The 23,088-nt window shown below is 60.1% G+C and overlaps 1 protein-coding gene across 6 annotated transcripts in view; it reads left to right on the top strand.

Annotated features, from left to right (window-relative positions):
- The window catches only part of BRD1 (bromodomain containing 1), a 45,268-nt gene that overhangs the window by 9,806 nt on the left and 12,374 nt on the right, over positions 1-23,088 (top strand). For all 6 annotated transcript variants that reach the window (XR_007916642.2, XR_007916644.2, XR_007916643.2 and 3 more), the window contains exons 3-7: positions 10,426-10,582; positions 14,848-14,979; positions 15,481-15,609; positions 16,016-16,328; positions 18,780-19,040. Coding sequence is in view for 3 of the 6 variants with exons in the window: in XM_051839199.2 (XP_051695159.1) it covers positions 10,426-10,582; positions 14,848-14,979; positions 15,481-15,609; positions 16,016-16,328; positions 18,780-19,040 (992 nt within the window). In the remaining 3 variants the exon portion in view is untranslated. The remainder of the gene's footprint in view (positions 1-10,425; positions 10,583-14,847; positions 14,980-15,480; positions 15,610-16,015; positions 16,329-18,779; positions 19,041-23,088) is intronic.

Raw genomic sequence — 23,088 nt, 5'->3', positions numbered from 1 at the left:
AGAATGAGGTTACGAGGAAGCCATGCGTGGGTTTCAAATTTCTTTGGTGTATGCCAAAATAAATGTAACTTTAATTCCATCTTTCCACAAACTCTGAAGGACGCTTGGGTAATGATCAGGGTGGGTTTCTTGGAGCGTGGTGTCACTCACAGCGTGGTCCCCAGGCTCTGCCCCGCCCAGCCACCCAATAGGGACGCACTCGGGCCCTTCATTATACAGAGTGGTTCTGGCGTGTGTGTAACTGGAGTTCTGGCTGCACTCCGTCTGTCATCTTCTCTGTTCTGTTTCTGGCCGTTCATTTAGTATCTGGATGGCCCTTGACTTAGAGTGGTCAGCTGAGGACTGTTTGACCTCACAGTGTGCAGCAGGAGCCCTACTTTGAACATTGAGTTTGCGTCTTCTCCCAGGCTAACACTGGTCACAGCGGTCCTTACGTGAGGCCGGGCTGTGCAGCGGACACAGCTTCCGGTTCTGCACCAGGAAGGGAAACAGCTGCTGTTCCGCGGTGGGCGGTGTTGCCAGTGTTTTGGATATTGTGTTTTGTGTTTTCAAGTCCACAGAAACAGCCGTCTGTGTGTAGATGAGACTCTCAAGGTTGTTTTATAACATAGGCTTTGTACTGGGCGATCTTGCCCTGCTGTAGGCTGACGCGTGAGTGTTCTGAGCACGTTAAAGGTGGGTTGGGCTAAGTGACGCCAGCTGGTGGGTTGGGGTATTCCAGCACTGTCAGCTTCCAGTGAGTTGATGAAGCTGTAGCTGCTTTGTAAGTCCAGGTGCCTCTACAGTGTGTGAGTTTTGATCTGCCATGGACTTGGGAGACAGGAGGTGCTGCCTGGGCTCCTCTCGGGCGCTGTGGGTGTGGGCTGGAAGGCGTCAGGGCGCTCTCCCGGTGTGGGCGATGGGAAGCAGACTGTTACGTCTGGAATGGTGGCCGCTCTGGACATCAACACGAAGACCGCTCAGGAGCCGAAAGTGCAGGTTGTGAAAGCCGCCGTGGAGCGAGCCGGGCAGGACGGGGCCCCGCCGCTGCCAGGTTCCTCCTCCTTGTTGGGGCTGAGGCGCCCTGCAGGAGCTCTGGCCGTCCCCTCGCTGTGCGTGTCACACCCCTGCAGGAGCTCTGGCCGTCCCCTCGCTGTGCGTGTCACACCCCTGTAGGAGCTCTGGCCGTCCCCTCGCTGTGCGTGTCACACCCCTGCAGGAGCTCTGGCCGTCCCCTCGCTGTGCGTGTCACACCCCTGCAGGAGCTCTCTGTCTGGGTCACACCCCTGCAGGAACTCTGGCTGTCCCCTCGCTGTGCGTGTCACACCCCTGCAGGAGCTCTCTTTCCGGGTCACACCCCTGCAGGAGCTCTTGCTGTCCGTGTCACACCCCTGTAGGAGCTCTCTCTGTCCGGGTCACACCCCTGCAGGAGCTCTTGCTGTCCGTGTCACACCCCTGCAGGAGCGCTCGCTGTCCGGGTCACACCCCTGCAGGAGCTCTTGCTGTCCGTGTCACACCCCTGCAGGAGTTCCCACTGTCCGTGTCACACCCCTGCAGGAGCTCCCACTGTCCACATCACACCCCTGCAGGAGCTCTCTCTGTCCGGGTCACACCCCTGCAGGAGCTCTCTCTGTCCGGGTCACACCCCTGCAGGAGCTCTCTGTCCGGGTCACATCCCTGCAGGAGCTCTCTCTGTCCGGGTCACACCCCTGCAGGAGCCCTCTCTGTCCAGGTCTCACCCCTGCAGGAGCTCTCTGTCTGGGTCACACCCCTGAGGAGCTCTCTCTGTCTGGGTCACACCCCTGCAGGAGCCCTCTTTGTCCGGGTCACACACCTGAGGAGCGCTCTCTGTCTGTGTCACACCCCTGCAGGAGCTCCCACTGTCCATGTCACACCCCTGCAGGAGCTCTCTCTGTCCGTGTCACACCCCTGCAGGAGCTCTCTCTGTCCGTGTCACACCCCTGCAGGAGCGCGCTCTGTCCGGGCCACACCCCTGCAGGAGCTCTGGCTATCCGGGTCACACCCCTGCAGAACGCGCTCTGTCCGTGTCACACCCCTGCAGGAGCTCTCTCTCCACCCCTGCAGGAGCTCTCTCTGGTCACACCCCTGCAGGAGCACTCTCTGTCCAGTCACACCCCTGCAGGAGCTCTCTCTGGGTCACACCCCTGCAGGAGCTCTCTGTCCACATCACACCCCTGCAGGAGCTCTCTCTGTCTGGGTCACACCCCTGCAGGAGCTCTCTGTCCACATCACACCCCTGCAGGAGCTCTCTCTGTCCGTGTCACACCCCTGCAGGAGCTCTCTGTCCACATCACACCCCTGCAGGAGCTCTCTGTCTGGGTCACACCCCTGCAGGAGCTCTCTGTCCACATCACACCCCTGCAGGAGCTCTCTCTGGGTCACACCCCTGCAGGAGCTCTCTGTCCAGTTACACCCCTGCAGGAGCTCTCTCTGGGTCACACCCCTGCAGGAGCTCTCTGTCCACATCACACCCCTGCAGGAGCGCTCTCTGTCCAGTCACACCCCTGCAGGAGCGCTCTCTGTCCAGTCACACCCCTGCAGGAGCGCTCTCTGTCCAGTCACACCCCTGCAGGAGTTGGTGCTGTTCTCATCTGCATGGTTTTGCCCTGCTCTGCCCCGTTGCTTCAGTGTAGTGCGGAGTGTGGTGTTGGGAAGAGTGCAGAGACCTCAGCACGACTGACGCACACCGGGGCCTCGGTCCGCAGCCCGGAGGGCTGTCCTCTGGGGAGGTGGAGGACGCCGCGTCTGGTGGGCAGGTTTGTGTTGAAGGGAGTTGAAGCAGCTAAAACGGTGCTGGGAGGCGTCTGGGTGCTCAGGCCGTGTCTTCCTGCTCGTCAGCTCTGCTGTTGGCTCTGTGGCTCTGCGTCCCACCGGCGTGCTGTCACTTGAACACCTGGCCCGCCCTGCTGGGCTTCTGCCCTCTTGAGTCTTCCCCTCCTCCCCCCATCTCCTCTCTGGCGTCCCTCTTGCTGAGTTGTGCAGGCTGCAGGCGCTTGGTGCCTGGGCCTTGCCCGCGTTGCATCCTGGGCAGGCAGAGGTTCTCACCGGTGTAACCGCCTGACCACAGCTGCTCACGTGATCATACTCACTTTTTGGCATGGATAAGGTCGCAAATGTACTTGGAGTTTTCTTCACTGCTGCTGGGAACAGGTGATTGCCACAGTCCTGCCGCTGCTCCCAGCGGGGTGTTGCCCGGGCTAACAGCGGGGTGGGCAGGCACAGGTGAAGGCAGCAGGACACCCTCACAGCCGCTGTTTGTCTACCTGGAAACAGCTTCAGGTCTGCGAAGTGGTGGGCAGCTCAGGTGCTTGCCACAGAGACCTGCCCATCGCTGGCTTTGTGTCCAGCTTGTGTGCCCTGCATGCCTGACCTGCTCAGGGACCTGGTCCCTGTTCAGGGTGAAAGCCCCGTCCAAGGTCTCCTGCTGCCCGTGGCCATTGTGTCTGGGCACCTCCTTGGGTCTGGACTTTCCTGTGACACTGACTTTTGAAGGAGGCAGCCTTCTTGCCTCCCCCTTTTTGCTAGAATGTTCTTCATTGTGGGCTTGTCTGGTGTTCCCAGTGGCTCACTGAAGGTATGCTGTGTGTGTCTCCCTGGAGGCGTGCTGACATCCACCGCCCTCGACGGTGACACTGCTGTGTGACTCCTGGCATCTGACGGGTGGTCTTGGGGGCCCTCGAGGCCCTGGGTCCCTGTCACCGGACACCGGAAGTTGAGTGTCTGCCTCCTGCCTTCCCAGCTTGGTGCTGGCCTGTCTGTCATCAGGTGGACTGGGAAGTCCTGGTTGAAAGTCACCCACCACAGCAGGACACAGGAGGTCAGGGGTACTTGGGGCAGTGGTTTGTCCCCCTCACGTCAGTGTCATCTACGGTGGAATTGGACTGGCACCACCGAGGAGCCCTCAGCTCCTCAGTTGCCTTCGGCGACCCCCTGCTGGTTCCCTCACAGTTGCAGACGTCGCCGTCCTGTGCCGACACGGCTGTGTTGACCAGACGCGAGTGTGGTCCAGTGCACGCCAGCAGTCCACTTGGACAGGCAGCTAAAGGCTTCTGATGCTAGAAGGATTCGCCTTGCTGACCTGAAGGGAAGATTGCTCCAGACTGGGCTCTGTGTCAGCCAGGCCCTGGAGAGTGGTTCGGTGCAGTGGAAAAGAGGGGTTGTTTCCTGAGGTTGTGCTGTCCAGTAGGGACACTAGGGTGAGCGAGTGTCCAGTGTCTATGCACGTGGAGGCACAAATGTTTTTCAGTGGCATTTATTTTCTATTTTTTATGATATGATTTTTATAGAGGAAGTTTTAGGGGCCGGCTGGTGGTGTGTATGACCTGGTAAGCTGCTCTCCTGTGGTACTGGGATTCCATCGGAGTGCTGGCTGCTCTGCTGTGGCTGTTTTTTTTTTTTTTTTTTTTTTTGAATATATGTATTTTAAAGGTTATTTATTTGAAAGGGAGAGAATGAGATCTTCCATCCCCAAATGGCTGCAGTGGCTGTGGCTGGGCCAGGTGGAAGCCAGGAGTGGAACTTCTTTTAGGTCTCCTACATGGATGCAGGGGCCCAAGGACTTGGGCCATCTTCTGTTGCTTTCCCAGGAGCATTAATAGGGAGCTGGATTAGAAGTGGAGCAGCCGGGATTTGAACCTGCACCCACATGGGATGTTGGTGTTGCAGGTGACGGCTATACTTGCTGCACCATAGTGCTGGTCCTCTCCTTTTTTTTTTTTTTTAAGATTTTTTTTTTTTTTTTTTTTGAAGGAGTTACAGAGAGAGGTGGAAACAGAGAGAGAGAGAGGTCTTCCATCCTCTGGTTCACTCTCCAGATGACCGCAGTGGCTGGAGCTGTGCCAATCCGAAGCCAGGAGCTTCCTCCGGATCTCCCACATGGGTACAGGGGCCCAAGGACTTGGGTCATCCTCTATTGCCATCCCAGGCCATAGCAGAGAGCTGGATAGGAAGTGGAGCAGCCGGGACTTGAACCAGAGCCCATATGGGATGCAGGTGCTTCAGGCTAGGACGTTAACCAGCTGCACCACAGCGCCGACCCCGGCTGCTCCTCTTTTGATCCAGCTCCCTGCTGATGCCCTGGGAAAGCGGCAGAAGATGGCCCAAGTGGTTGGGCCCCTGTACCCATGTGGGAGACCTGGAGGAAGCTCCTGGCTCCTGGTTTTGAATTAGCTCAGCTCCAGCCATTGTGGCCATTTGGGGAATAAACTGGCAGATGGAACACCTCTCTCTCTGTCTCTCCCTCTCTCTGTAACTCTGTCTCTCAAGTAAATAAATAAATCTTAAAAAAAAAAATTTATTTGAAAGGCAGAGTTGGTGGGAGGTGGCGAGAAAATCGTCCGCCTGCTGGTTCACTTCCCGAATGACTGAAACAGCCAGGGCTGTGCCAGATGGAAACCAGGAGCCAGGAGCTTCTGGCACTTGGACCATCTTTCACTGCTTTTCCAGGGAGGAAGCTGGATTGAAACTGGAGCAGCCAGGACTCAAACCTGTGCCCAAGTGGGATGCCAGTGTTGCAGGCGGCGGCTCTACTCACTACTACGCAGCCTTGGCCCCTGCTTTGCTTCTGGGTCAGCTTCCTGCTAATGCCTGGGGACGCAGTGGCTGAGGGCCCAGGTGTAGACCCTGGCTGCTGGGTATGCCGGGGCTTTTATTTTCTCACTCTGAGTGGCTGTTTGTGTTGGTTCTCCATTCTCATGGCGTCCTTGGCGCTCCCTGCAGCTGTGTCTCCCCTGTGGGTGGCTGGTTTGGGGGAGGCTGGTTCAACCAGCTCGTCTGCCCTGTGATCTTCTCAGCCAGGTCCCTGTCCGCTTGGACCGGTTCTGCCACCCTGTGCCTCGGATGGGTGGGTGTTACTGACTGGGTTCTCTGCTTGAATCCTGTAGTCATCGTGTCTGGTTTCTTTTTACGATTTATTTGAAAGGCAGAGTTAGAGGAGAGTCAGAGACCGATCTGTCCACCAGTTTACTCTCCAGAGGACTGTGGTGGCTAGGCTGAAGACACAAGCCTGGAACTGCATTGGGTCTCTCCCTTGGTTGGCAGGAACCCAAGGACTTGGGCCCTTTCCATTGCCTTCCCAGGCACATTAGCAGAGAGCTGGATTGGAAATGGAACAGCCGGGACTCAAACCGGCACTTAGATGGGATGCCGGGTCACAGGTGGCGGTGTCGTCTGCTGTGCCGCAGTGCCAGCTCCTCTCTCAGCCTGGTGTGTAGCAGAATTTGTTAGTATTCAAAGAAGTTTGGTCTCCCTGGAGTTCCTCTTGTGTCCTTATTTCCTGTTTCAGTCGCGTTTTCCTTTTCCTGACTTCTCCCCAGGGTCTTAGTGCGTCTCGGGCAACCTTTGTCCTTGCGCTTCAGTTGTCCTTTGGTCGTGGTCTGACCGGTTTCATCATTCTCATATATGTTGCAATTTGTGCTTTTATATCTTAGTCATCTCAGACTATACGTTTTGACTTAACAAACAGTTTTACTTTTTGGAACTGTGGAGTGCTTTTCATTGGTCCTGTGGTCTGTCCTTGCACTGGTTTGATGACTGTGTGAGCCTTGTAGTCGCTTCTGGAAGTGGCAGGGGTGAGACCTGCAGCTTTGTTCTTTTTCAACACTGTTTTGGCTGCTTGGGTCCCTTGAGATTCCATCTGACTTTCTGGATGGCTTTTTTTGTTTTTGCACAAAAAAATTAATTGAGATTTTGATTGGGATTGTGTGGAACACTAATCGCTTTGGTTTGTGTTCTCTCCCTGACAATACTAAGACATCTTACAGCCCGCGCGCCTGTGTTCGCACTGTGGAGGTTCTCATGTTCACGTGGCGATGGGCCAGCCTGGGTACTGGACCGCGTGAGAAACCCGAGGGAGGTCTCAAGTTCCCCCGCCTCCCCTGAGTGGGCTCCTCCCACTGCCGCCTCCAGGGACTCTCTGGGTTCTCTGATCTGGGGCTTGTTTGCTGAACTCCAGTGTCGGGTAGGGGTGGGGGCTCAGGTCTTCCGTCAGGAGCTGCTCTGCTTTCTCTATTCCACTTTCCTAATTCTCAGTTCTTCAAAATCTTTTGCTTTCATGGGTCTCCAAGGTAACCTTGAAAAGCAGCTGGGCTGGCACTGTGGCGTAGTGGGCTCAGCCTCTGCCTGTGGCGCCGGCATCCCATACGGGCGCCAGTTCATGTCCTGCTGCTCCACTTTGATCCAGCTTCCTGCTAATGCACCTGGGAAAGCAGTGGAAGACGGCCAAGGTCTTGGGCCTGGCATTCCCATGGGAAACTGGGGAGAGGCTTCTGCTTGGACTGGCCCAGTTCTGGCCGTTGCAGCCACTTGGGGAGTGACCCAGTGGATAGAGGACCTTTGTCTCTGTCTCTCCCTCTCTCTGTCTGAAACTCACTCTCTCTCAGATAATCACATAAAATCTTTTTATTTATTTATTTATTTATTTATTTATTTTATTTTTGACAGGCAGAGTGGACAGTGAGAGAGAGAGACAGAGAGAAAGGTCTTCCTTTGCCGTTGGTTCACCCTCCAATGGCCGCCGCGGCCGGCGCGCTGCGGCCGGCGCACCGCGCTGATCCGATGGCAGGAGCCAGGAGCCAGGTGCTTTTCCTGGTCTCCCATGGGGTGCAGGGCCCAAGCACTTGGGCCATCCTCCACTGCACTCCCTGGCCACAGCGGAGAGCTGGCCTGGAAGAGGGGCAACCGGGACAGAATCCGGTGCCCCGACCGGGACTAGAACCCGGTGTGCCGGCGCCGCTAGGCGGAGGATTAGCCTAGTGAGCCGCGGCGCCGGCCACATAAAATCTTTCAAAACAAAACAAGAAGACCTCCTGCCTTGTGGTGTGTCAGCTGCCTTCCAGCTCAGTCCCCGACTGTCCTAGAAGCTCACGGGGTAGCCCGTGCCTGTGGAAGGTTGATGGCCTGGTTCTGTCAGCCACCCTGGCTGTGTTTCTGATGCATTGCCGGAATCTATGCACTGAGCTTGTCATGTCTGCGTCAGTTGTGTTTGTTGGTTTTCGGGGGAAAATACCTTGTGCAGCAGGTGAACAGGGGAGGCCTTGAGTGCCCTGTCAGTGACGGCGTGTGCGTAGTCGGTGACGGCGTGTGCATAGTCTGTGACGGAGTGTGCATAGTTGGTGATGGCGTGTGCATAGTCGGTACCGTGTGCATAGTGTGACGGCGTGTGCATAGTCAGTGACAGTGTGAATAGTCTGTGGCAGCATGTGTATAGTCAGTTTACAGTCAGTGACAGCGTGTGCATAGTCTGTGACAGTGTGTGCATAGTCTGTGACAGCGTGTGCATAGTCTGACAACGTGTGCATAGTCAGTGGTACCGTGTGCATAGTCGGTGACGGCATGTGCGTAGTTGGTGACAGTGTGTGCATAGTCTGTGACAGTGTGAATAGTCTGTGACAGTGTGAATAGTCTGTGGCAGCATGTGTATAGTCAGTGGTACCGTGTGCATAGTTGGTGACAGTGTGAATAGTCTGTGGCAGCATGTGTATAGTCAGTTTACAGTCAGTGATAGCGTGTGCATAGTCTGTGACAGTGTGTGCATAGTCAGTTTACAGCGTGTACATAGTCAGTGAAGGCGTGTGCATAGTCAGTGGTACCATGTGCATAGTCTGTGACAGCGTGTGCATAGTCTGATAGCGTGTGCATAGTCAGTAATGACATGTACATAGTGATGGCATGTGCCTGTTGGTTATAGCATGTGCCTGTCATTGTAGCATGTGCAGTCGGTACACTGTCTGTCTACGTCTCTCTGCCTCTCAAGTAGAGTAAAACAAACATTCAGAAGTGTTATTATTGTAGGTGTGCTTGTAATCACCATGGTCACCATCCATGTCAAAGGACGGGCCTCTGCCAGCATCCAGCCCCTCTGACGCCTCCCACATGCTGGAGCAGGTGCTGTCCTGACCTTGGGGCCTGGCTTGCCTCTGCCTTTGTCCACAAGCACGTCGTGTGCCTTGTGCTTGACACCTCTTCTTGGGGTTCCTCTCTTTGCCTTCCAGAGCTTGTACGTGGCTGGGCCTGTGCGGATTGTGTGCTTGTGGCATGGGGCTAGCTTGTTCTGCCCTGCACTTGGGGTGAATGGCTGGAGGCTGCAGGTCTGAGGCAGTGGCTTGGTGACTTTGGGAGCCTGCTCCTCCGGGCTGTGTCCTCCTCCAGGCAGTGGCACCCGCCGTCCCGCCCATCCTGGGGCAGCCTGAGGGCTCGCTCTAAGTGTGTCTTATCAAAGCCTTGCTGCTCGCGGCTTCCAGAATCCGTGGCTTATTTTATGAGCTGTGAATCTTTAGAAGTAAATCGCCTACCAGCATTTCTTTGGACATTCAGATTGTTAATAGAAAAAATGCTCCTGTGTGTTGCCTTGTCCGGTCATCAAAGTAGCCCTGAGTGTTTGTCTGAAAACCTCTGCGGTCTGTTGAAATGCACTGCGCTGTGCAGCGTACTGCAGCCACGAGGTGACCATGGCCAGTGCAGCCCAGCTGCGCGAGTGGAGCCTCCTGTGGGCTGTGGTCAGGTCCCGCGTGTCCCCCAGTGATTGCCGCCCTTCCGCTGCACCTGGGTGGGCAGCGTGTGGGTGCCCTGGAGCACCTGGTGCCACCTCGTTGGTCCGGAGTCAGTGGGCAGCGTGTGGGTGCCCTGGAGCACCTGGTGCCTCCTCGTTGGTCCAGAGCCAGTGTCCTGCCCTTGCAGAGCCCCAGCAGGGCTTGGTGTGGAGCTGCCCTCCGGGGTGGCCGTGTTGAGGCAGGGCCCCCGTGCCTCTGCAGACCTCAGCCAGGGCAGCGTTGGGATTTGCAGCTGAGCACGCAGTTCGAGGGCTTCTGCCTGATCCGTGATCGTTCTGTGAAACCTGACCTAGGTTCTTTTACGAACGTGATCTTCAGATTCCTCGGTTTCTGAGCTGAAACGCTGGTGTTCGCTGCACGCGAGGCGCCCGTTGTGTTTGTGTGCAGCTGGCTTTGCTAGTTGAGTGGCCTTGCGAGGCAGCTGACGAGCTGGGTTTTTGTGTTTTGATTTCCCCCGTGGGCAGGGGCCTGACGAGGTGGGGCGGCTCTGGCTGCTTGGCGGCCTCGTAGCTTTGCCGCTGGGCTTCTGCGGTAGCTGGTGGGCGAGGTTTCTTGGGGAGACCGCCGTTCCAGTGCCGACCGGCAGCTGCCGTCTTCGTCCCGCCCGGCACCAGCAGCCACGGGGGCTGAGCTGCGCCACCTTGCCAGCATGTGTGTACCGAGAGGGACACAGAGGCGTCAGGACGCTTCATCTGGTACCTGTTGCGGTGAGTCAGAAGCGAAGGAAGTCTTGAGTAGTTGGAGCCGTGAGCTTTGCTCCCGTGGCACCGGGAGCAGGAGGAGTCGCGAGCAGTAGCGTGTGCGCCGTCCCGTCTTGTTTCCATGCTGTGTCCCACGTGCTGCTTCCGAGCCACACTCTGAGTTTTCTGTGTTGTAGACTGAACAGGATTGCAAACCAGGTGGCCATTCAGCGGAAGAAGCAGTTTGTGGAGCGAGCCCACAGCTACTGGCTGCTCAAAAGGCTGTCTAGGAACGGCGCCCCCTTGCTGCGGAGGCTCCAGTCCAGCCTGCAGTCCCAGAGAAGCACACAGCAGGTACGTGTGTCTCCTGCCCCTGACCCCCAGCCAGGTGCGGCCCCTGCAGACCCCTGCTGCAGCCGGGGTGGCGCTCACCCCCACCCCCGACTCCTCCTCCATGTGCCCTGGGCTGCTGCAGCCGGGGTGGCGCTCACCCCCACCCCCGACTCCTCCTCCATGTGCCCTGGGCTGCTGCAGCCGGGGTGGCGCTCACCCCCACCCCCGACTCCTCCTCCATGTGCCCTGGGCTGCTGCAGCCGGGGTGGTGCTCACCCCCACCCCCGACTTCTCCTCCATGTGCCCTGGGCTGCTGCAGCTGGGGTGGTGCTTACCCCCGCCCCCGACTCCTCCTCCATGTGCCCTGGGCTGCTGCAGCCGGGGTGGCGCTCACCCCCGTCCTGACTCCTCCCCCATGTGCCCTGGGCTGCTGCAGCCGGGGTGGCGCTCACCCCCGTCCCGACTCCTCCTCCATGTGCCCTGGGCTGCTGTGGGGGTGCATCCTGGGGTTCCTGTTGCCCTGTGTGGCAACGCTCTGTGAGCTCTCGGGGCGGGGGAGGCTTGGGAAGCTGCGGCTGTCTTGGCTGTCTGACACTGAAGTGGGGCAGCAGGAGGGGAGGTCTGATGAGAGCCGGCCTAGGGGCCAGGGTCTGCGTGTGAGCACGGAGTGCTGGCTCTGCAGGGCCCTGCTCCGAGGCTGAATTAGCGTGGCCACAGGGCCTGGGGAAGCACTCGAGAGAGGCCAGGCAGGCAAAGAGAATTTTCTTTTTTTAAAAGAACAAATCTCAAAAATCCTCTTATCGGCTGGCACCGCGGCTCACTTGGCTAATCCTCCGCCTGCGGCACCGGTACCCCGGTTCTAGTCCCGGTTGGGGCGCTGGATTCTGTCTGGGTTGCCCCTCTTCCAGTCCAGCTCTCTGCTGTGGCCCGGGAGGGCAGTGGAGGATGGCCCAAGTGCTTGGGCCCTGCACCCCATGGGAGACCAGGAGGAAGCACCTGGCTCCTGGCTTCGGATGGGTGCAGCGCCGGCTGTGGTGGCCATTTGGGGAGTGAACCAACGGAAGGAAGACCTTTCTCTCTGTCTCTCTCTCTCACTAACTCTGCCTGTCAAAAAAAAAAAAAAAAATCCTCTTATCATTTAGTGGTTGATTTGGGTTTATGGAGCCATCTGATACTATAAAACGATTCTGAAAGAATGAACTTAAAAAAGTACAAGTTGGCTTCTGTATTAAGTCACAGAAGAAAGTGAAAAGAAAGATGGTTCTGGTGCACATTACCCAGAGTGCACGCTGGCATCGGTGCCAGCTGTGTTTTGTGAGGAATGACCATCCGTGGCCTGGAGGAGACCGGGAGGTGTGGCAGAACCGTGTGCTGCCTCCTGAGTGTGAGGTGGAACCAGGAACTCAGGTCCCAGGGGAACCGCAGTGTGTGGAGGTGTGGTCCAAGGGCTGCGCTCACAGGTGCAGGCCCAGGTCAGCCCAGTTAGGCGCCCGATGCCGCTGAGCTGGTGCCTGGAGGCCGTGGGCCCGCTGGGTCGGGCAGGATCAAGGCCTGTCTTTGCTCTGGTGGTGGAGGAGAAACAGGGTTGCAGTGGGAGGAAGCTGCGAGTGCAGACCTCTGATCTCGTGTCGGGCTGCAGGGGACTCTCCTGAAGCCACGGCGTGAACCACGAAGGAGCAGATACCGGCAGATTCTCTAAAAACAGACTGCTGGGGTTGGCGTTGGGCTCGTGGTTAAGACACAGTCCTGACCCAGCCTCTCTGCTGCCTGCTGCTGTGCTCTGGGTTCCTGCCACCCACGGGGGACACCTGGAGGGGCTCTCAGCCTGGAGCCCTCAGACCCCTGCTGAGCTCCCAGAGCACTGGGTGGTCTCTGTCTCTCACTTGAAACAAAAACCAGAATGTTGATGTGGCCACGAGGGCCACCTCCGGAGCTTCCCGCGCCCTGGAGCTCTGCAGTGAAGGGAGAGGCCTGTGGCAGAGGGGCCATAAGGAGCGACAGACCCAGCCCAGCTGCTCTAGCCGTCGTCTGGATGGGCACCCACCCTGTCAGCAGGGCTGTGAGGCTGGGCGGTCACCCACAGGTCAGCCACAGGCGGACCATGGTCAGGGCCAGAGGGCCGCCCTGCATGGGTTTGTGTCTGTAACACTAGCAACACAGCATTGGGCTGATGGGGGCCTCCGGGTGGAGTGACTTGGGTCTGCTGCAGAGGCCGCCGAAGCAATGGCTGTGTCTGGAGCAGGCGAGGGGTTGGGGTGGGGACTGCCCTGCCCTGGGCAGTGGGTTTCTGAAACGGTGCACACGGGTGTTTAAGGCTTGGTGTGTTTTGGGGGTTTTGGAAGTAAATAGCACCTGATGTTAGAATGTAATTCTGTGCGTTTGGGAGTCTGATCTCAGCCACGCTGGGGAGCAGACAGGCAGGGTCCTCCTGTGCTAACCTTCTGGGGACACAGGGAGGCGAGATGGCCACCTGCCCACAGTGGCACGCAGGGCTCCGCGGGCCTGGGTGGCTGGGCTGACGGTGGCGCCGGTCATCTGGCCTGTGCTCCCTGCTCGCAGCATGCGGGTCTCCTTGCGGGAGCCACTTCACTTCTGTCCTGCTCTGGATCTTCCAGAAGAGATTTATTTATTTATTTCAGAGGCAGAGTTAACAGAGAGAGGTCTTCTCTCCGCTGGTTCATTCCCATTTCCCAAATGGCTGCAGTGGCCGGAGCTGGGCTGATCAGGAGCCAGGAGCTTCTCCCAGAACTCCCATGCGGGTGCAGGGGCCCCAGGACCTGATCATCTTCCGCTGTTTCCCAGGCCATTAACAGGGAGCTGGATCGGAACTGGAACAGCTGGGACTCGAACCAGTGCCAGTGTGGGTTGCTGGTGCTGCAGGTGGAGGCTTAACCCACTGTGCCACAGCGCCAGCCCTCAGAATGGATTTTTATGTAGGAAACAGATGGATTCCAAGCAGAGCAAGGAGACTTGGGTGTTTCTGAGTAGGTGGGTGCCTGTGGCACAGGGTCCTTCCTTCTTGCAGCTGTTGGTGGGCACAGTGCCGGCCCTCCATGCTGCCCTGCTCTGCCATGACTGAGTCAGGCGATGGAGAGCAGGCCAGGGAGCACTGTGCAGATGCCTGGCCAGGTCGCCGGGCCACACGGCCTCTGATGTTTTCGGGAGCCTCCCTCCAGCTGAGGGCAGGGTGTTCTCAGGTGCCCCTGGGGAGTTAGCTTTCTGTAGCTACCTTTGTGATCCCCTGGCTTCACTCACGCGGTAGGGCCTGTGCTGCCTGAGAGCTCTCCGCAGCTCTAGGACGCAGCCTGACCCTGGCCTCCTCCTCTGCACCTGCTCATGTTCTTGGCTCCAGGGAGCTGGTTCTGGGCAGCCCCTGGCCCAGGGTACTCCGCTTTCTGAGCCTTGGTGGCTTCCTCTGAGGGGCGCAGCAGTCCAGAGAGAAGGGGGTTTCAGGTGCCAGGAACTGAGGGCACGGGGCGGGGCCAGGCTCCTGACCAGTCCGCTTGCTCACCTTAAGTGTGCCTCCCTGCCCGGTTGCATCAGGGAGTCCTCAGGCACCCCGAGTCAGGCGTGGCTCTGCAGCTGGAGGGGCCCTGCCCTGTGCCTTGTCCCCCACGCAGAGGGCTGGGGGTTGGCTTTGGGCACTGACTGCATGGAGGTGCACGAGGACTGGGCAGTGAGAGAGGAAGTGTGAGCGGGGAAGTGTTGAGGGTGTGGTCGTGGAGCCGGGACTTCCGCACAGCTCGTGGGCTCCTGTCTGCGGGCGCTGCCGCCCCCCCGCCCCAGGAGGACCCTCACGTGACCAGGCAGACTGTGGCCTGCTGGCTGCCATTGTCCGCGTCGTGGTTTTGGAAAGCGACCTCTGCTTTTCTTCTGATGATGCCGGTGCGGGGACAGGCAGGGCACGTGCTGTCCTGGGCGCTGTCCTGTCCTTCAGGGCTTCAGACGCGCCGGGGCTCATGTGGGGCTGCACGCCCAGCAGGCAGTGCTGTGCCCTGCACCGGGGTGAGAGCCCGTCAGGCCCTGCGTCGGCCAGAACGCGCTCCACCTGGCGCCTTCTGCACGCTCGGGTTCTTCCCGGCCGCTGCCCCACCTCCGGCTTTCCTGGGGGTCAGTCTGGGAGGGGCTCCCCCCTCCTCCTCGGGTTTCCGCCCTGGTGCCGTCCAGGGCCTCTCGCCAGGGAGGGACCGTGTGCTGCGGATGGCCTGGCGTTCGCCTGTGTGGCGTGGAGGCCTGTGGAGGGAAGAGCTCTTGGTTCCGACTGACAGCCTTGATTCCTTTCTCAGAGAGAAAACGACGAAGAGGTGAAAGCCGCCAAAGAGAAGCTCAAGTACTGGCAGCGGCTGCGGCACGACCTGGAGCGCGCGCGCCTGCTGATCGAGCTGCTGCGCAAGCGGGAGAAGCTCAAGCGCGAGCAGGTGGGCCTTGGGGCGCCCGGCCCGCACACCCGGGCCCCGCCCCGCCGGCCCCGCCCGCACACCCGGGCCCCGCCCCGCCGGCCCAGCCCGCACACCCGGGCCCCGCCCGCACACCCGGGCCCCGCCCCGCCGGCCCCGCCCGCACACCCGGCCCCGCCGCACACCCGGGCCCCGCCCCGCCGGCCCACGCCCTGCACATCCGGGCCCTGCCCGCATACCCGGGCCCCGCCCCGCCGGCCCGCGCACGCACACCTGGGCCCGGCCCGCACACCTGGGCCCCGCCCGCACACCTGGGCCCGGCCCGCACACCTGGGCCCGGCCCGCCGGCCCGCGCCCTGCACACCCGGGCCCGGCCCGCCGGCCCGCGCCCTGCACACCCGGGCCCCGCCCGCACACCTGGGCCCCGCCCGCCCACGTGGGCCCCGCCCTGACCGTGCTGTCCCCGCCCCCACACCCGGGCCCCGCCCCACCGGCCCCGCCCTGACCGTGCTGTCCCCGCAGGTGAAGGTGGAGCAGATGGCCATGGAGCTGCGGCTGACGCCGCTGACCGTGCTGCTGCGCTCCGTGCTGGACCAGCTGCAGCACAAGGACCCTGCCAGGATCTTCGCCCAGCCCGTGAGTCTGAAGGAGGTGAGTGCCACGTGCGCCTCTCGTGTCTCCCGTGTGGCGTGGCTGTTTGCTTAGTAGGGGTTAACCAGGTGGAGGTGCTCACCTCTGTTCTTAATTGCCATGTGTACTTCACATGTGTTTTTAATCATGGAAGCAGAGGCATTTTGTTGTAAGAAATTGAAAGTGTGGTGGGTGCCCTTGGGGCCCTCCGCCAGCCGTGCACCTGCTCGGGGCAGGTGGGGCAGGAGGGTCCCCAGGGGCCTGTGGCTGGAGTCTGGTTGGCTCAGTGCTGCGGCTCGTTAGCTGTGTGAGGGGCGTTGTGCTGTGTGTGGAGGGGGAGGGGCTTGTTGGTTATACAGAATGATAAAAAACAAAGAAGGAATCCTCTGTTAGTTTGTAAATGATTATTTTTCCTCCCTAAAATTAGGTGCCAGATTATTTGGATCACATTAAACATCCCATGGACTTTGCCACAATGAGGAAACGGTTAGAAGCTCAAGGGTATCAAAGCCTCCATGAGTTTGAGGAGGATTTTAATCTCATTGTAGATAACTGCCTGAAGTACAATGCCAAGGACACCGTGTTCTATAGAGCCGCGGTGAGGCTGCGCGATCAGGGAGGTGCTGTGCTCAGGCAGGCCCGGCGTGAGGTGGACAGCATCGGCTTGGAGGAGGCCTCAGGGATGCACCTGCCCGAGCGGCCCGTGGCGGCCCCTCGGCGGCCTTTCTCCTGGGAAGACGGTAAGAACCGGGCCCCATGTGCGGGAGGAGGCGGGAGGATGCTCTCCGCAGGCTGTGCCGACGTCACTGGGGACCGCGCCGCAGGGCCGGAGGATGTGTGTCTGCCCGTGCGTTCCTTCTGTTTGCCGTGCTCTCTGTGTCCTCCGTGTGGAGCCCCTTGGGAGACTGGGCAGCCCGCGTGTCCGTGGTGCAGGCTCCGTGCCTGGGACAGGCCTTGGTTGACTTCTGAGGTGTCTTGCAGCTTGGGGCAGGCTCTTGGCAGCTGAGTTTTACAATGAACAGAAACAGGGACTCTGGCCCTCTCTTGGTGGCTTGTACCGTCCTGGACTCAGGGCAGTGCACCCGAGACTGCCATGTTCTCGCTCACATGCGTCCTTGGGAACCAGGGCTGTCCCTCCTGCTGAGCCCACGCGTGTGCTGACTTGAGTGGGTGAGCATCCGGGAGAGCCCACGGAGCACCTCCAAGCACGGTTTTCCAGTGACAGTGACCGCCGTGTGTGTGTGGCCCACTTACTCAGGCCCTGTGCCTGCTCTCTTGCCCTGTCCTTTGTCCTGACGAGTCACTGGCCAGCTGTGTGGCCTGGGGTCCTCTGCCTTCCGGTGTGTCCTGGCTGTTCCCTGCCCGTGGCTCTGTGGGCTCTGCTGCTGCTGGGCTGTCGCTGGCCTGCAGGTGTCAGGGGTGTGCAGGATGTGTTGTGCATCTCTTTGCAGATGGCAGCGCGTTGGCTGTGTGTCAGAGTGATGTGTCTTGGGAAAACCAGAGAGAGACATAGGCTCACAGCCAGAACTTGGGCTCTTAGCAAGCACCGGCAGAGCGGTCACTGCGAGGCTGTGGTACCCCCTGAGCCATCCCCATGTGGCTTGGCCCCTACATCTGTCCCAGGGGGTTGATGGCTGCCTGCCCTTAAAGCAGGGAGCCCTGAGTAGCGCCGGGGCTTTGGGGTTCCATTGCTCTCGCACAGCCTGCAGAGTCCTCAGCCCTGGGCAGCGCCCCCCATTGGGCCTCTCATACTCACCGCTTGACCGTCCTTGAACATAGAGTGCTGCTGCCTGTCGAGAAGGGGCTGCACAGCACCAGGCGTCGTGCTGATGAGAGAGTCAGGGCGTTCGGGCCGGGCCGGCGAGCCAGCGCCACTCTCTGTGCTGATGAGAGAGGGCGTTCGGGCCGGGCCGGCGAGCCAGCGCCACTCTCTGTGCTGATGAGAGGGTCAGGGCCTTCGAGCCGGGCCGGCGAGCCAGCGCCACTCGCTGTGGGTGCTGCTGCGAAGCTGCGCCAGCGCTGAGCCCACCCAGCGGCCCCTGCCCCTGTCCTGAGCCCCTGACCTCTGCTGTGGTGCGCGGAGGGAGACCCGCATGTCCTGTTGACAAAAGGGACAGAACCAGGAGCCCCTTCTGTGAGTCTCAGCAGACACGGCTTGGTGCGGAAACACTGGGCGTCGTTTGTGAAGCTGCGTTTGAAACGGTGGCGTGGGCACGAGCCGGGGGTCCCTGTGCTTCAGGACGTTTGGTTGTCTGCTGCTCCTTGAGCCTTGCTCGCTCCGTGGGGGAGACTGGCGCCGGGGGCAGTGCCGGACCCTGGCCAGGCGGCTCCTGCGTCTCTGGCCCGTCTTGCTCTGCTCTCGTCCCGAGCCCTGTTTCCTGTCTCTTGTTCCTGCTTTTATTTTCGGATAGCTCGAAGGAGTAGTTTCTTTTCTTGGTCATTGCTCACTGAAGTACTTTGCGTTTTTTAAGTGGTGATGTTTCATTGAAAATGAGATGGTAGAGACTTCGGTCATAAGTATGCCTGGAATTCAGTGGTTTTCATAGTCACCAGAGACCCAGAGCTGAAGGCTTGAGCCTGGGTGCCGTCCGTGCTGTGCACGGAGCGCTGAGCCAGCACGCCGGCCGAGGTTTCTGTTGGTCTGTGGGCGCGGCACGCACCTCTGCCGGCTCTCTCCGTCGGGCTGCCTGCGTGGGGCACCTCGCTGGCTTGTTCACACGCGTCACCTCTGCTGCAGCCGCTCTGCAGTGTGTGGTCTTGGCTGCGGGAGTAGGCAGTCTCCGAGGGGCAGTTTGATGTCCTGCGGCAGTGGCCCTGAACCTCCTGGATTCAGGTGTCCTTGAAGGCCTCCAGTGGGCAGGGCCGTTGGCTCCTTGACCAGGGGAGACTCAGAAGGTGGTCGAGTGGTGAGGTGTGTGGGGCGGCGTGCTAGGCCGCCGCTCGGGGTGCCAGCGTCCCACGTCAGAGTGCCTGGCATGAGTCCTGGCGTCTGCTTGCAGCCCAGTTTCCTGCCGTGACACGTGGGGGCACAGGTGACTGCTCAGTGCCCGGCTCCTGCCACCCCGTGGGAGAGCAGCACTGAGGTTGTGGGAGTGGACACGGGGAGTGGGCCAGCAGCTGAAGGAGAGCAGACGAACAGGAGAGGTTCCCAGGTGCGTGTCTGCTGACTGACAGGTGTGTCTTTGACTCAGTGGACAGGTTGCTGGACCCGGCCAGCAGGGCCCACATGGGCCTGGAGGAGCAGCTCCGGGAGCTGCTGGACAAGCTGGACCTCACCTGCGCCATGAAGTCCAGCGGCTCGCGGAGCAAACGGGCGAAGCTGCTGAAGAAAGAGATCGCTGCCCTTCGGAACAAGCTGAGCCAGCAGCAGGCTCAGCCCCCGCCGGCGGGGCCCGGTGCTGGGGGCTTTGGAGAGGACGGCGCTGCCCCAGGGCTGGAGCCTGGGGAGGAAGGTAAGCCCAAGGCGGTGTGGCCGTGCGCGCGCTCGGGGCCGGGCGGTGCTCTGGGGGCCTCCGGCGTGTGTGCCCTGACCTTCACGCAGCCCTCAGTTGCTGGACATTCTGTCGGTGTGTGTTACTCTACAACAAGACTGCGCATTCGGGCGGTCTGCTGCGTAGCCCTGAGCTGTTCACAGCGTGTAGGCCGCACAGTCAGGGTCTCCCCGATTCCAGCTGTCTGCACACCGCTGTGCGCGTGGCTCTGAGCTCGTGTTGCGCTGTAGCCTGAGATGAGTAGGACGCGGTGTCGTGTTTTGTGACGCAGGCTTTGGGAGGCGCTGTTGTCACCGAGTCACTGCTTCCTCGTGCTCGGTGGGCCCGGCCTGGTGCCTCTCCAGCGGTGTCCTCGCCGTTGCCGTCGCGGCGGCTGGTGGAGGTGGCATCTTGGTAGGTGAAGAACGCCCAGGAAGGAGCCGGGTAGCGGGGCTGTTTTCACAGATAGATGCAGAAGCCGTCTGTCGGTAGGAGAGCAGCAGAGTCCAGGCAGAGGCTGGCCCTGGCGGTGGCCGTCCGGTTGGTGAGCCGCAGCGAGTGTGGGCAAGCGGGAGGAAGCCGCTCCCGTTCTGCACCGGCCTCTCGGCAGAGGCAGCACCTGCTGGTTACGTGGACGGCACGTGGACAGGCCCTGCCCCTGCCCCTGCCGGCAGCCTGTGCTGTAGGCCCGAGTGTTCTCCTGGCATCCTCACGTGAGAACAGCAGACGTTAAAACGAGACAGATAATCGTTCTGCAGGTTGCTGCTACGTCAGAACGGTGCCAGCAGGCACAGCGTGCTGGGCGTCCCTGTTGGTGCTGCCTCCTGCCTGCGTGGACACGCTCACCTGCGTGCCCCGCCCTCAGCCGGGCCCCATGGGCAGGTGCTGAGCTGCCCTGTCTCTGGATGTAGCACACTGTAGCGCTGTGGGTGCTCCTCCTCAGGCCCCTCACGCTCCTCTCACCAGGGGAGACTACACATGTTTTCTTTTAGAAAATTACCTCCTGCCGGCGCCGCAGCTCGCTAGGCTAATCCTCCACCTGCGGCGTCGGCACCCCGGGTTCTAGTCCCGGTCGGGGCGCTGGATTCTGTCCCGGTTGCTCCTCTTCCAGTCCAGCTCTCTGCTGTGGCCCGGGAGGGCAGTGGAGGATGGCCCAGGTCCTTGGGCCCTGCACCCCATGGGAGACCAGGAGAGGCACTGTTTCACTCCCCAAATGGCTGGGACTGGGCCAGGTCAAAGTCAGGAATCAGGAGCTCCATCCAGGTCTCCCACGTGGGTCAGGGGCTGCTTTCCCCGGTGCGTTAACAGGGAACGCGATCACAAGTGGAACAGCCGGGACTCCAACTGGAGCCCGTACGGGAGGTTGGCACTGTAGGTGGAGGCTTAACCTGTGCCGCAGCACTGCCCTCAATTTCTTCTTTTTAAATTGTAATTATTATTTTTTAAAGATTTTTTTACTTTGAAATTCAGAGTTACACAGAGAGAGGAGAGGCAGAGAGAGAGAGGTCTTCCATCCGTTGGTTCACTCCCCAGATGACCGCAATGGCTGGAGCTACGCCAATCCAAAGCCAGGAGCCAGGAGCTTCCTCCGGGTCTCCCACAGGGGTACAGGAGCCCAAGGACTTGGGCCATCTTCTGCTGCTTTCCCAGGCCATAGCAGAGAGCTGGATCGGGAGTGGAGCAGCCGAGACGTGAACAGGCACCCGTATGGGATGCTGGCACTGCAGGCGGTGGCTTTACCCACTATGCCAAAGCGCTGGCCCCTTTAAATTATTGTTTTTTAAAGATGTATTCTTTAAAAAGAATACAAGAGAGGGAGGGAGGGAGGGAGGGGGTTGGGGGGGAGGGTATCTTCTCTCTGATAGTTCACTCCTCAAAAGGCCAGAAGCTTCTTCCAGGTCTCCCACATAGGTGCAGGGGCCTAAGCACTTGGGCTGTCCTCCACTCCTCTCCCAGGCCAACAGCAGAGAGCTGGATGAGAAGTGGAGCAGCAGAGACTTGAACCATTGCCCATATAGGATGCCGGTGCTGCAGGCTGTGGCTTAACCCGTTGTACCACAGTGCCGGCGCCGTGGCTCAGAATTCCTGCTTACGCTTTCTCGTCGTGTGCTGTCTTTGTTCTGGTTCTGGTTGCTCTGAGTTCCCGTAGCGGCAGAGCCAGGCTTTAGAAGTTTCCTGGTGCTGCACGTGGCAGGAGGCCCGTACCACGGAGGCTTCGCCCGAGGGCAACACTGTGCCTGATTTTGCCCTGCAAGCCGCGATGCCCTCCTCTGCGTGTCTGAAGGGTTCACTGGGTCTCTGGTGGGCCGAGCTGTCCCCTCTGTGGCCTGCCAAGTCCAGGGTGGTGTCACTGCCTGTTCCGTGGGCTTAGCTTTTGTGTGACCCGTTACGGAGTCCTGTTCCCTGCTCATGCCACCTCACACCGTGGATGGTCCTTGGTCCCTGGCCCCCTTCTGGCACACCGCTCTGTGCTTTGTGGATTATTCGTCCTCAGCACAGCGAGCAGGCCCACCCTCAGACTCTGGGCTGCAGGGCTGCTCTTCCACGCAAAGCTGCGGTTGCCTTTTCAGTTCTGTCGGAGCGCGCTCCCCACCCCGGGGAGTGTCGCTCTGCATCCCCACCCCTGCAGGAGCCAGCTGCTCCTCCAGAGGCCGGGTCTGCTGCTTTGTGGCTTGGGGTTGAGGGAAAGCACAGGCAGTGGGCTCAGGGAAGCGGCCTGGGGTGGCGTGCGATGGCACACCTGCGTGTTGAAGCGCGGGGGTCAGGAAAAGGCCTTGTGCTTTTTAGCCAGCGGGGGAGGGGACAGAGGACACCTGGAAGTCTGTGGTGAGGCGAGGCGAGGCGAGGCGCGGGAGGCAGGGCCCTCCAGAGTGGCCACGCATGCTGGCGAGGACACGAGCCCCTGAGCGGTGCCCTGGCGTGCTCCGCTGTAGCCCGTGCTGTGCACAGCTGAAGGCACGGATTGTTCTGTACCAGGTGCACAGCGCACAGGGCCACGTGCATGCGCGTGTGCTGCACTTGATGAGACTGGGACAGGCCGAGTCCCCGGCACCTGAAGGAGGGATGGCTTGTGGCCGGGGCGGGCTGCACCTAGTGGAGCTTGCTAAGCCCTGTGAGTGCACTTGGAGCTCTGGGGGTCTCAGTCTTCATTTTGACTGTGGCTTCAGGCGGCACCAGGGGTCAGTGGTGAGGGCAGGTAGCACCGTGCGTGTTAGGTCGGTGGGGATGCCAGGCTCCAGGGTCCCCTCGGTCAGGCCGGGCTCCAGGGTCCCCTCGGTCAGTGCAGCCTCCAGTGCCGCTGTGCCCCGGCCCCTGAGGCCTGCCTGCGTTGTACCCTGCACGCCTGGCAGGCAGGGGCACTGCTGGACGAGGAGCATTTGTTTAAACCCCGTGCCGAGGAGGGAGGAGTGTCATCCTGCTCTCGGGGTCCAGGTGTCCCCACACGCCACCTTGTGATGTCCCAGGAACTCGGTGACCTGGCACGTGGCCAGCGCCTCGTGGTGCAGATCCGACATCCTGTGCGAAACACTGCGGGTGGCTGCTTTGCTGTTTTGTGTTTGTGATAAGTTCCAGTGAGTGGAATTTTAGGAGCCTCACTCACCTACTGACCTACCTTCTTTCCTTTCTTTTTAAAGATTGATTTATTTGAAAGGCAGAGTTAGAAAAAGAGAGAGAGAGAGAGAGAGAGAGAGAGAGATCTTTCATTCACCGATTCACTCCCCAAATGACTGCTATGGCCAGGAGCCAGGAGCTCCCTCCAGGTCTCCCACGTGGGTACAGGGGCCCAAGGACTTGGGCCGTCTCCACTGCTTCCCCAGGCCACAGCAGAGCTGGGTGGGAAGGGGAGCAGCCGGCGTTGCCGGTGGCAGTGAACCTGCTGTGCGCCAGCAGTGGCCCCGGATCCTGGCTGCTCCCTCTCTCTGAGTCTGCGTCGAGTCCCCTAGTCCCCGTAAGCTTTTCAGAAGCATTTCCATGGTGTGATTAGCTCCAGTCAGGCTGCGCTCTGGGGACTGAGGGGCCTGCTGCTGTG

Source organism: Oryctolagus cuniculus, chromosome 11 (assembly GCF_964237555.1).
Source record: "Oryctolagus cuniculus chromosome 11, mOryCun1.1, whole genome shotgun sequence".
In the NCBI taxonomy this organism is placed as follows: domain Eukaryota; kingdom Metazoa; phylum Chordata; class Mammalia; order Lagomorpha; family Leporidae; genus Oryctolagus; species Oryctolagus cuniculus.
The sequence above is the reverse complement of the archived record's forward strand: the minus strand, read 5'-3'. Positions and strand labels throughout refer to the sequence as shown.